The sequence below is a fragment of the Helianthus annuus genome, chromosome 17 (assembly GCF_002127325.2).
Source record: "Helianthus annuus cultivar XRQ/B chromosome 17, HanXRQr2.0-SUNRISE, whole genome shotgun sequence".
Taxonomy (NCBI): Eukaryota; Viridiplantae; Streptophyta; class Magnoliopsida; order Asterales; family Asteraceae; genus Helianthus; species Helianthus annuus.
In genome coordinates, this window is record NC_035449.2 from 173,443,323 (window position 1) to 173,456,563 (window position 13,241).

The window sequence follows — 13,241 nt, forward strand, 5'->3', positions numbered from 1 at the left end:
ATACATCAGCGATATCTCTAGTCTGCAACACCTCATTTTCTGATGAGGTTGATGATGAGTCTTCCTCCTCTTGGTTGTTAATCTGACTTCCTGCTTGACTATTACTAACCTGTTCTTCATACGGCTCATTCAGATTTGCAGCATCTTCATTATCTGTTTGCTGACTACCTTCGGCATTAGACATGTTACTTGTTTAAGTTGCATTTCTACCAGAATCTTCATCGTCTGGATAGTTTAGACGTAAACTTGAGTCTTTTTCATTTCTTTGAGAACCTTCCCAGTCTTGACTCTCATCAAAATGGACATCTCGACTAATAATGATTTTATTTGTTAGTGGATTATGAAGTTTGTATGCTTTACTATGCTCAATGTAACCCATCATTATGGTTTTCTCTGTCTTGTCATCCAATTTGCCTCGATGCTGTTTTGGTACATGAGCATATGCCACACTACCAAATATCCTTAGATGTGATACATCGGGTTTCCTTCCGCTCCATGCTTCTTGTGGTGTCACGTGTTGTATTCCTTTAGTTGTGGCCTGATTCAAGAGATATGTGGCACATGCCACCCATTCAGCCTAGTAAGTGTGAGACATTCGTTTCATATTTAACATACTTCTACTAAGCTCCATGAGTGTCCCGTTTTTCCGTTCGGCCATCCCGTTTTGTTGTGGGGTGTAACTTGTAGTGAGTTATTGTCTTTGAGGAAATTTTGAAATTCATGACTGCAATATTTTCCTCCTCTATCAGTACGTAATCCTTTTATCTTATAATCACCTTGATTTTCTGCAAAGCTTTTGAACGTCTTGAAGTAGATTAAGGCATCTGATTTTAACTTTAAGAAATAAACCCAAGTCTTTCTTGAAAAATCATCTATGAAAGTAATGATGTAATATTCAAAAAAAAATTAATAATAATAATAATAATAATTGGAAGTGTTTATAAAAAAAAAAAAATTGCTATGCATGTTTCTTTTTGATTTCCTTGTTACGTATATGAGAAAGAAAAAAAAGTTGGAAAATAAAAGATACATTTAATTATAAGTAAGCATGTTTTGAAATTCATCACATTGCGGCAATATCTGTTCCTTATCTCTTTGGCTACATTTTCCTTTAGAATTGAAAACACTATCACATTCAAACTAACTCACCGATATCTTGGGATGACTCTTCGATCGACAACAATTTATATCAATTCAGATTCTTTCATTGCCCACGAAACCTCAATTTCATTAGCCACGATCGTCGCACGTCCATTCGGAACCGTAAACTCGGACATCTGAAGCCTCCGATCTGCAACAAGCTTCCACACGACCACGACTCGCCGCGGCGTACAGCAACCACTATTCAGTCCTCGCACTCTGCCGTGATCGCACCGCCGCACAACCCGTAGCACCACCGATAGCCGCTGAACCAGCCTCGGTTCGCCCGTGACCATCTCGTGTGTTTCGCAATCCGTTCGAGTCATTCCGACTCCCGACCAGGTATCGGTAATTAACTTATTAGCTTCTTTCGAGTCATCATGCTATGATGCAAAATCTAATATGGAAGTTGTTCTTTTGATCCGAACGCAAACCGTGAATCACCGTTGTCGTTCATCTCAGTTCTGTTCCGTTTGACTACCTGTTGTTGCTACTCCATTAGTCTCCGTCTGATTCCGTTTGGTGTTTAAGGTAATTGATCGAACCCTCTTCCGATTCTAATATATATACACGAATTTTTGGTTTTGTTTTGACTCTTCCGGTGACTAAAACTATCAACCTAAAGATAACCATGTTGGTTGGGTTTTGCTCAGTTGGTCCTTTGAACTTGAGTTCTAAATTAATTAAAGGAATTATGTACTAAACATTTATATAAGGAATTGAGTGGAAAACAAGTCGTTGTTTTCTTTTATAAAGGTTTTAAATGTGATAGCCTACTGTTAAAAGGCTGATGATGAAATACTACAGCCAAGAACCAATATATAAAAATAATTGGTGGATTAAATCTGAATCAATATAAAATATTATATTTTAACTAAATATTATGATTTTACTTGTTCTTTAAGCCCAACATAACTTAGAGCTAACCTTTGCAGCCCATGTATTTACTTGATACATAATATTAAATGTGGATTCATGAAAATATGTTTCTAAACCACTGCTAGTTGATAATACAATCTCTTGAAAGTGTACAAGTCAAACTGCAAAATTTAGAAATAACGACTTGAAGGTTGTGGGCTGAAGATGGGTTATAAATATGTTTTTTAACACTCTCATTTTTTACTATATTTTTTTTATGACTTTAGATGCTTGGTATATTAAATAAATAACAAATAAGACTCCAAAATCGTTGTCGCCGGAAAGCTAATGAAACATGTAATGAAGTTTAAGATTTCGTAAACCTAAGTTAGGTTGCCCATAAACTGTAGGCGCTTGTGACTGTTGAGGGAAACTTGATTAATTGGTCTTGCTTTGTTTGCTAAAAGGTACGGATTCTGTTTCTTTTACATCATAGTATAATTTTATTCAATCCGTTACTTTGCAGTACGGATATTTTCGTTGGATGTTTCTGTTCGTATTGTTATATGATTAGTCCTTATTGTAGCATGCAATAGACCTTAGATTTTGTGCTCATTATTGCATGTTCCCTTTTAGACTTATGTCAAAATACATTTTATTTCTGATACGGCTTTGTACTCTTTCACCCGAGCGCTTCTGACTTGTCGTTGGGGCGTCAACGACATGGCACTTATCGTGACGGTGCGTAACTAAAGTTCACGGCGTTTCTAGTTTGTGCTTGTGTAGCACATGGCCCCTAGAGGCGAATAGATCGATCTTAGCTCTGACTCCTGACTCCTGACTCCTGTTGAGATGGAATAATGTGTGTGCGCCTACACGCACCATCTCGGCGCATGGACTATGGCCATGCATGCCTCTGTTCAGGCTCGTGGGTGCTTCTATATTACGTGACTTGTTTTATTGCTATATGTTGTCACGTATGTCTTGTCTCTGTTATGATATGTTTATATGTTTATATGCATCTGGTTATGTTCAGTATCTGTTATCTGTTCAGTATAAGTTTTGGGATTCAAGTTATATAAGTATCTGTTTCAGTGCCAAAATCTAGACTTGTTTAACGTCAGTACCGTTCATGTTTTTGTCCGCATGTCTTTCTTACTTTTACGGTTGATTTATCCGTTACTGGGCAACTTTTTGGCTCAGCCGTATTTTCTTTTTGGTGTTGGTCTTATGTGTTTTCAGGTAATCAAGGGAAACAGGGATGAGTGAGAGGAAAATGAAGTTTAAGGAGTTTTTGAAATTTCAGTGTTTATTTATTTTCAGTAATTGAATAATATAAGACTTAGGATTTCTGGTGGATTCGAGACTTTTGTTTCTTGGTTTCTATCGTTTATTGAAACTCTTTGGTTTTTGATATCTGTAATAGTGACATGCCAGCCCGTTCTGGGTTGGGGTGTTACAGTTATGGTATCAGAGCCCAGGCTCGTTCTTGTAGAAAACTTAAACAATAAAAAATAAACATGTGAGTTAATGGGTAGACGTCGGGTTAGGATTCCGTCTGTGTCATCTTCCGCATGCTTTGAAACTTTCCTCTTTTCACATGATCTCTTTTCAGATGCCTCCTCGAAGAAATGTGAACAACAACGACGTCCCTTTGGAAACTCTGATTGCTAATGCTGTCAATACAGCTGTTGCGGGTTTAGTTCCCAACCTTCTACAACAGCTGCAGCAGAATAACAACAATGTACAACAACCACCAGGGGGAAACAACAATGGTAACAATAACGCTCCTGTTAGTATCCTTGATTGGCTTGAGCGCTTCAGAAAGGAAAAGCCAAAATCGTTTAGTACCGCTGCTACACCAGTTGATGCGGAAAACTGGATTGCTCATATCGAGAAGTTGTTCGAAGTGATGGGCGTGGGTGATGTGTTCAAAGTTAGGCTTGCTAGTTATAAACTGGAGGACGATGCTCATAGGTGGAGGAAGACCTTGAAAGAAGCTCGTGGAGGAGATTAGTATGCAGCAACACTTCCTTGGGCTGAATTTCGCACTTTGTTTTATCAGCAGTACTTCACTGACGCTGATAGGAGTGAGTATCTGAGAGAGTATGCTTCTATCAGGCAGGGGGATGATGAGCCTATTATGGAGTTCAAAGCTCGTTTTAGTCGTTTGGTAAATTTTCTGGGCCCGGCAGCAGGTACACCACAGCAGCAGACTGAGAATTTCAAATGGGCTGTATGTGATCGAGATAGGAAGTTCATCCTGAATCTTCGTTTCACTGACATTACTGAGGTAGTCGATGCCGTCAAGAATTTGAATAATGAGAAGAAGCAACGTGAGAAGGATCGCAAACGCTCTAGGGAGAACGACCAGGATAATTCCGATAATCAAGGTGGCAATGAGCAGTCCCAAGACCGTGAGGACCGTTCTGATAGGCATTATTACAATAAGTCGCGAAGTGGAAGAAACCGTTATCAGAATCGTAGGCCTGCACAGAATCAGACGCAACAGAGCGAGGCCCCTGGAGCACAACCACAAAATCAACAAAACCCGAATCAGAACCGTGCTTATATTCCTCCTTGTACTCATTGTGGGAAACGTCATGGTGGAGCATGTCGCCTTGCTGAAGGTCGTTGTTTCAGATGTGGAGATGCAAACCATTTGATTAGGGACTGCACTCGGCCTGAGCAGCGAGCTAATACTGGTGGGAACACCAAAACTACTAGGGGAGGTTGACTTTTCGCACTCACAGCTAATGTCCTAGGTACACTTTCCGGTTATGTGCAATTGGTGAACGTGATACATATGCTCTTTGATATTGATGCGACACATTTAGTAGTATCACTATTATTAGCTAAGTATTTGAAGTCCTTGTTTACCGCTTTAGAGTATCCTCTAGTTGTATTTGCTCCTTTTAGAGATACTTGTTTTGATTTACTATTCGTTTATTTGTCGTCTCAGAAACTTCGTGCCTTGGTATGTATGATGTCTTAGTAGTTTCTATGTGTAAAGTCTATTCCGTGTCCGTTATATGTGAAATGGTTCGTCTTCGTACTTAGCAATTTTGAGGGCAAAATTTTTTTTAGGAGGGTAGAATTGTAATATTCAAAAAAAAAATTAATAATAATAATAATAATAATAATTGGAAGTGTTTATAAAAAAAAAAATTGCTATGCATGTTTCTTTTTGATTTCCTTGTTACGTATATGAGAAAGAAAAAAAAAGTTGGAAAATAAAATATACATTTAATTATAAGTAAGCATGTTTTGAAATTCATCACATTGCGGCAATATCTGTTCCTTATCTCTTTGGCTACATTTTCCTTTAGAATTGAAAACACTATCACATTCAAACTAACTCACCGATATCTTGGGATGACTCTTCGATCGACAACAATTTATATCAATTCAGATTCTTTCATTGCCCACGAAACCTCAATTTCATTAGCCACGATCGTCGCACGTCCATTCGGAACCGTAAACTCGGACATCTGAAGCCTCCGATCTGCAACAAGCTTCCACACGACCACGACTCGCCGCGGCGTACAGCAACCACTATTCAGTCCTCGCACTCTGCCGTGATCGCACCGCCGCACAACCCGTAGCACCACCGATAGCCGCTGAACCAGCGTCGGTTCGCCCGTGACCATCTCGTGTGTTTCGCAATCCGTTCGAGTCATTCCGACTCCCGACCAGGTATCGGTAATTAACTTATTAGCTTCTTTCGAGTCATCATGCTATGATGCAAAATCTGATATGGAAGTTGTTCTTTTGATCCGAACGCAAACCGTGAATCACCGTTGTCGTTCATCTCAGTTCTGTTCCGTTTGACTACCTGTTGTTGCTACTCCATTAGTCTCCGTCTGATTCCGTTTGGTGTTTAAGGTAATTGATCGAACCCTCTTCCGATTCTAATATATATACACGAATTTTTGGTTTTGTTTTGACTCTTCCGGTGACTAAAACTATCAACCTAAAGATAACCATGTTGGTTGGGTTTTGCTGAGTTGGTCCTTTGAACTTGAGTTCTAAATTAATTAAAGGAATTATGTACTAAACATTTATATAAGGAATTGAGTGGAAAACAAGTCGTTGTTTTCTTTTATAAAGGTTTTAGATGTGATAGCCTACTGTTAAAAGGCTGATGATGAAATACTACAGCCAAGAACCAATATATAAAAATAATTGGTGGATTAAATCTGAATCAATATAAAATATTATATTTTAACTAAATATTATGATTTTATTTTTTCTTTAAGCCCAACATAACTTAGAGCTAACCTTTGCAGCCCATGTATTTACTTGATACATAATATTAAATGTGGATTCATGAAAATATGTTTCTAAACCACTGCTAGTTGATAATACAATCTCTTGAAAGTGTACAAGTCAAACTGCAAAATTTAGAAATAACGACTTGAAGGTTGTGGGCTGAAGATGGGTTATAAATATGTTTTTTAACACTCTCATTTTTTTACTATATTTTTTTTATGACTCTAGATGCTTGGTATATTAAATAAATAACAAATAAGACTCCAAAATCGTTGTCGCCGGAAAGCTAATGAAACATGTAATGAAGTTTAAGATTTCGTAAACCTAAGTTAGGTTGCCCATAAACTGTAGGCGCTTGTGACTGTTGAGGGAAACTTGATTAATTGGTCTTGCTTTGTTTGCTAAAAGGTACGGATTCTGTTTCTTTTACATCATAGTATAATTTTATTCAATCCGTTACTTTGCAGTACGGATATTTTCGTTGGATGTTTCTGTTCGTATTGTTATATGATTAGTCCTTATTGTAGCATGCAATAGACCTTAGATTTTGTGCTCATTATTGCATGTTCCCTTTTAGACTTATGTCAAAATACATTTTATTTCTGATACGGCTTTGTACTCTGTCACCCGAGCGCTTCTGACTTGTCGTTGGGGCGTCAACGACATGGCACTTATCGTGACGGTGCGTAACTAAAGTTCACGGCGTTTCTAGTTTGTTCTTGTGTAGCACATCGCCCCTAGAGGCGAATAGATCGATCTTAGCTCTGACTCCTGACTCCTGACTCCTGTTGAGATGGAATAATGTGTGTGCGCCTACACGCACCATCTCGGCGCATGGACTATGGCCATGCATGCCTCTGTTTAGGCTCGTGGGTGCTTCTATATTACGTGACTTGTTTTATTGCTATATGTTGTCACGTATGTCTTGTCTCTGTTATGATATGTTTATATGCATCTGGTTATGTTCAGTATCTGTTATCTGTTCAGTATAAGTTTTGGGATTCAAGTTACATAAGTATCTGTTTCAGTGCCAAAATCTAGACTTGTTTAACGTCAGTACCGTTCATGTTTTTGTCCGCATGTCTTTCTTACTTTTACGGTTGATTTATCCGTTACTGGGCAACTTTTTGGCTCAACCGTATTTTCTTTTTGGTGTTGGTCTTATGTGTTTTCAGGTAATCAAGGGAAACAGGGATGAGTGAGAGGAAAATGAAGTTTAAGGAGCTTTTGAAATTTCAGTGTTTATTTATTTTCAGTAATTGAATAATATAAGACTTAGGTTTTCTGGTGGATTCGAGACTTTTGTTTCTTGGTTTCTATCGTTTATTGAAACTCTTTGGTTTTTGATATCTGTAATAGTGACATGCCAGCCCGTTCTGGGTTGGGGTGTTACAAATGAAGTATCTACAACCTCCAATAGAGATTGTTCTCATTGGGCCACATATGTCTGAGTGTACGAGTTGTAGGGGCTTGCTTGCACGCCACGTGGTTTGTTTCGGAAAGGATTTCCCGGCATGTTTTCCGAACAAACAACCTTTGCAAACACTTTGTGGAGGCTTGGAGCTTATTTTGCGCAATCCTTTCACTACCTCCTTTGTTCCCATGTTATGGAGTGTTTCAAAATTGATATGTCCATAACGTCTGTGCCATAACACTGACGGTTCTTGAGTCATCATGTTGCATACTCTTGGAATAACATCATAATTCAGGTTCAAGGGAAACATCTTATTATTGGTCATCTTAACTGTTCCTTTGGACTTCCCTGTCAGATCTTTGATAACACATGCATGATTATGAAAGTTTACTTCATAACCCTTTTGCACGAGTTGTCCTACACTTAAAAGATTATATTTTAGACCTTCTACATAGAAGACATTGGGTACCTTCTTCTCCACACCTCTCACTTTGATTGTTACATCACCGTTTCCTAGCACTTCGAGTCTTTTATTGTGACCGGTCCTAACTTCCCTTCTTTCTGACTCGTTTAGGGTAGTAAATAATGTCTTATTTCTGGTCATGTGATTGCTACATCCACTGTCTAAATACCAACAATCCTCTTTGGTGAGTTCTTCCATATTGAAAATCATAAATAATGTCTTATCATTTCCTTCATCGTTATCTTCTTCATGCATTAAAACACTATTGTTCTTATCATCATCATCATTTTCTGACAGAAACGTGCCGTATGCCCCAGTCTTTGGCAATTATAGCATCGAACTTGTCCATAATTTCTACCTCTTCCCCTACTTCTTCCTCTACCGGTGTTGTCTGATCTGAAAGATCTTGACCAATCCTGATTTGTATTTTGTACTTGAATGCTTGTTCTATTGGAGCATCATCGTATTGTTTAAGTCTCAATTCATGAGACTGTAGTATTCCGAGTAATTCTTCAGTGGATATGGCAGACAGATCTTTGGATTCTTCTATCGCTGCTACTACTACCGATTCATATTTTCTTGTTAAACTACGAAGAATTTTCTCAATCAGTAATATTTTCTTCATTTAATCGTAATTGATTGACTATCACCGTCGTTCTATTAACATAATCTTCTATTGTTTCACTATCTTTCATTCTTAATGCATCGAATTTACATCTTAAAGTTTGAAGTTTTACCGTCTTGACTCTGTGTTCTCCTCGGTAAGCCTTATGCAGAATATCCCATGCTTCCTTTGATGTTTTGCTTGTTGCATTTCGTTCAAATATTGTATCATTGACCTCTTGAAACATGATATACAGTGCTTTCTTGTCTTTCTTAACAGTTTCTTTGTGATTGTTTCGATCGCTCTCTGATGCTCCGGCAGCGGGTTCTCTATATCCTTCTTCTACAATTGTCCATAGATCTTGAGACTCCAACAACACCTTCATCTGAATATGCCAGTGGAAATAAGTTTGTCCCAATAGTTTAGGGATTTGAGTTTGAATTCCTCCATTTGTTGTTGTCATTTTGATTGAATAAACTGATGGACTTCTAATTTTTGTTTATCGAATTTTGGATCGATGTGGCTTTGATACCACTTTAATAGATCAGATTTGCAGATTATGGTTTGAGTGTATTGAATATTTGATGTTCGTATTCGAATTGGTGAATTGCCAGAATCGATACAAGAATGTATATATACATGACGACAGGTTTTGTTAACCGCCCATACTTATGTTATCTATCTATAATACTAATAATATTATTAATGTTACATCTTAATCTAATATCATAAAATATCTAGCTTATAATAATAATAATAATCCTTCTAATATAATCGACTTTTGTCTCAATTGCTGAGTGTTATTTGCCTTATGTCTCAAGCTTGATGCAAAACTACTATCGAGACGTGGGTCAGCCTCTCTATCCCTACCAGAGGTTTGCCATTTGTGGAATTTACTGAGTATGATGATGATGAGTTATATCATCCCATGCAGTGGCGGACATACAGTGTAAGTAGGGGCAACCTCCGCTACGGCTTGGCGCTCCGGCGGTAGTGTAAAATTAGTATAAATTTTGGAAAAATTTGACGTATTTTCGATTTCGTTACCGCTTATTTATAAAACGTTACGGCTTGGCGGATTTTCTAGATCCGCCACTGATCCCATGGAGAGAGAATCAAAATTTGAACTTTTTTTCTTTTACAGTTCAGACTTATATCATCCCACGGAGAGAGAATTTGAATTTTTAAACCATCAAAGTTTGAAGGTTTTTTTTTTTCATTTACAATTCAGATCTATATCATCCCAGAATATCTCGACTTCCCTTCCAACGGAGTTTACCAAGCTACAGCACCTTCAGATATTGTAAGAAAAATCTTTGTGCTTTTGATCTAACATTAATAAATGCATTTTTTCGATATTTATATTTAGTTTTTTGCTAATGCAGGGATCTTAGATTTAATTATCTTAGGGGAACTATACCATCTGAATGGGCTACTATGCGTTTGAGCAACCTGTAGGAACACTTATATCTCAACAATCAACTTTGGCGTTTTATGCCTGCAAAATAACTATTTTATTGGATAATTAATCATAATTCTTTTTTGTTTCTAATAACATGCATCTTAACTCCTCATTATGTATATATGTAGCTCACTCATGGGAAACCGATTGTCTGGGCGGTTTCCAACAACTCTCACTAGAATGACCACACTTCTAGAATTGTGAGCCACATCTCCATTTTTTAGTTATATATTACAAAAAAACACTAAAAATTAGAATTATTAAGATGATGGAACTGAAATTTGATGGTGAAATGCTTCAACTTTTTTTTTTTTTTTTTTTTTTGTAGGGACATAGAAGCAAATCGTTTTTCAGGACCCATACCCAAAGAGATTGCAAACTTGAAGAATTTGGACATGCTGTACGAAATTATTTATATACCTTAACAAATAACAATCCGACAAGAGAAATTAATAGATCAACATTGCGAATTTTCATAAATACATATTCACGTAAAACTTTGTATTCCCAGTGATCTATCTTCAAATGATTTCACTGGACATCTGCCTGCTGCACTTGCAAAACTTACCAACTTGACTAATTTGTGAGTGTAAATGTTGTAAATTTGGATGATAATCCATAAAGAGAGGTGATATGTAGAGCTTATTTTCTATTGTGCATTTTCACTATTTTGCCCCATACATTACTTTAACCTTTTAGCTGGCAGAGCGGTTTAAAACCACTCAAAGATAATATTTTTGAGTGGTATAACACTATCTCTATTGGTGACCTTTGTTTAGGTTGGTTGCCACTTGCCAAAATAATATTCGTTGTATTAAATTTGAAAAAGAAAAAAGAAATTGAAACCCACAACCAGGTTGTTGGAGCAACCTAGGTCATGACCCAAAACCATGCTCAACTTCATCCACTTGTCCAAACTTGATTGGTGCATCATTTTTTATTAATTACTATTTCCCTCATCAATTGAATTATTCAAATAACTTTTTATGATTAAACTTATAAGAAAAACTAAATATATAGTATTTCTTAAAATAATTTTCTAAACATCCCGATATAAGTTTTATTAAAAATAGATTTTGTTTAAAAAACACATTTTTAATATAAAATAAATATATATTTAATAAAAGTAGGTTTGGGTTGGGTTGTTAATGGGAATGAAAGGTTGAGTTGTGTAAATTCAAGAAAGAGAAATTAGTTTTTTATTAAAGGTTGGGTTGAGTTGGGTTGTGAATGAGGATAGTGTAAGAGCATTCACATCCAGCCCCTCTAAAATTATACATACATTCCACTAAAAAAACAACTCCTATATCAATATATTTGTACTAAAAACAAATACTTTTTCTCTCTCCTTTTCAATTAAATAATATTTTTATACCTTTATCATTACATTTTTCTCTCTCCTTCGCTCACAACCACTTTCAATATATATTAAAAAATTATAGTGGGTGAACAGTGTCCCCCAAATATACAGATGAACAGTAACATTTTATCTCTCCTCCACTCACAACCATTTTTTATACTCTTTATATTTTAAAAATCTCACACTCAAAATTTAGTTCTTTGGTTATGAATGCTCATCAGTATATCACCTCATATCTATAAAGTTTTAACCATTTTTCTAACTTCTGTTATATTTTAGGAGGATATGTGACAACAATTTCACTGGAAAGATACCGAACTTCATTAGCCAGTGGACAAAAATTTTGAGATTGTAAGTACTGCAATATATTATTATTAGGGTATACTAATAAACCCTAATAATAATAATTAGGGTCGGCCTGTTAGTGTAATTGGGCTAGGCGACGGCTTAGAGCCTCCGAAAAAACAGGGCCTCCAAAAAAAAAAAAATAAATCTATATTTATAAAAAAAAGAATATTATATTTACGTTTATAATACAATTTTAGTCTAGTGGTAAGAACAAGATTTGATTTTTGTAGAGGGTTGGGTTTGAATCTCACCTGATAGCCATTTTTTAAAGTATTAATCACATCACTCACTTTTTTAATAAAGGTTTATAAATGCATCTGTTTAATCACCTTACTTAATTTAATAATCTAAAATATTTTGTCCACAAAATTTTTAACATGATACGTCCATATAAAACTTTATTTAAAAAAATCGTTTCTAACTAATAACAATAGTATACTTAAAATAAGTAGCATGTTTTAATTTCTTTTACATATGATGTAAGTTGTTATTTGCTAGGTTAAAACATTTTGACCAACTTAATTTGATTTATTTATTAGATCCCAGCATTATTTGATTAAGGAAATTATCTAATTTATATAATGGTTAAGTGATTTTTAAGTTTCTTCCTAATATATTTCATGTCAGATAGAAACCAAAATTATGAGCTAAAAAAATTAAAAAGGGAGTCGAATTTTTAATTCGCTTGGGCCTCCAAAAATTCTAGGACCGGCCCTGATAATAATAGAGATAGCGATAAGAGTAATAGTAATAGAGTAATAGTACTAGTAAGAACCATGTCACTTATCAGGGAAATTACACACAAAGGTAATGTATTTTTGGCGGATTTCTGTTCTAACTATTGAGCTTCCAAGAGTTTTTTTCTCAAGAAAACCAAAATTCCATAGTTTATGTTAAAGTAACTGGTAATCCGATCTGCTTGACAGCTGATATGTCGTCAGTAACTTTGTCCATGTTGACTTTTTTTATGTGACGTTGTGGTAGGAATGAGCATGGTACGTGTTCGGTAGGGAAAATTGGTACCAGTAGCGGTACCGAATATACCGGTATGGTACCGGTATCTTACCTGTAAATACTGATACCGGTAAAAACGGGGAAAAGAGTATCGGTACCGAATATACATTCGAATATACCGGTATGGTACCGGTATTTACCAGTGTTTTACCCGTAAATACCGATACCCGTAAAAAACGGGAAAAATGAGTATCGATACCGAATATACATGGTACGGTACCAGTACCCGGTACCAAATGTTGATCGCTGTTGTGGCATGTGAAAACCATATAACTCACCATATTACCTAAAATTTAGTTGTTTCTA

The 13,241-nt window shown here is 36.2% G+C and overlaps 1 protein-coding gene across 1 annotated transcript in view; it reads left to right on the top strand.

Moving 5' to 3' along the window:
• LOC110922419 (probable LRR receptor-like serine/threonine-protein kinase At1g07650) overlaps positions 1-10,865 on the top strand; it is a 35,920-nt gene extending 25,055 nt beyond the window's left edge. The window contains exons 3-6 of the mRNA XM_035986484.1: positions 9,983-10,054; positions 10,137-10,205; positions 10,342-10,413; positions 10,542-10,865. Coding sequence (XP_035842377.1) covers positions 9,983-10,054; positions 10,137-10,205; positions 10,342-10,413; positions 10,542-10,638 — 310 coding nt within the window. The 3' untranslated portion in view covers positions 10,639-10,865. The remainder of the gene's footprint in view (positions 1-9,982; positions 10,055-10,136; positions 10,206-10,341; positions 10,414-10,541) is intronic.
• The last annotated feature ends 2,376 nt before the right edge of the window (positions 10,866-13,241 follow it).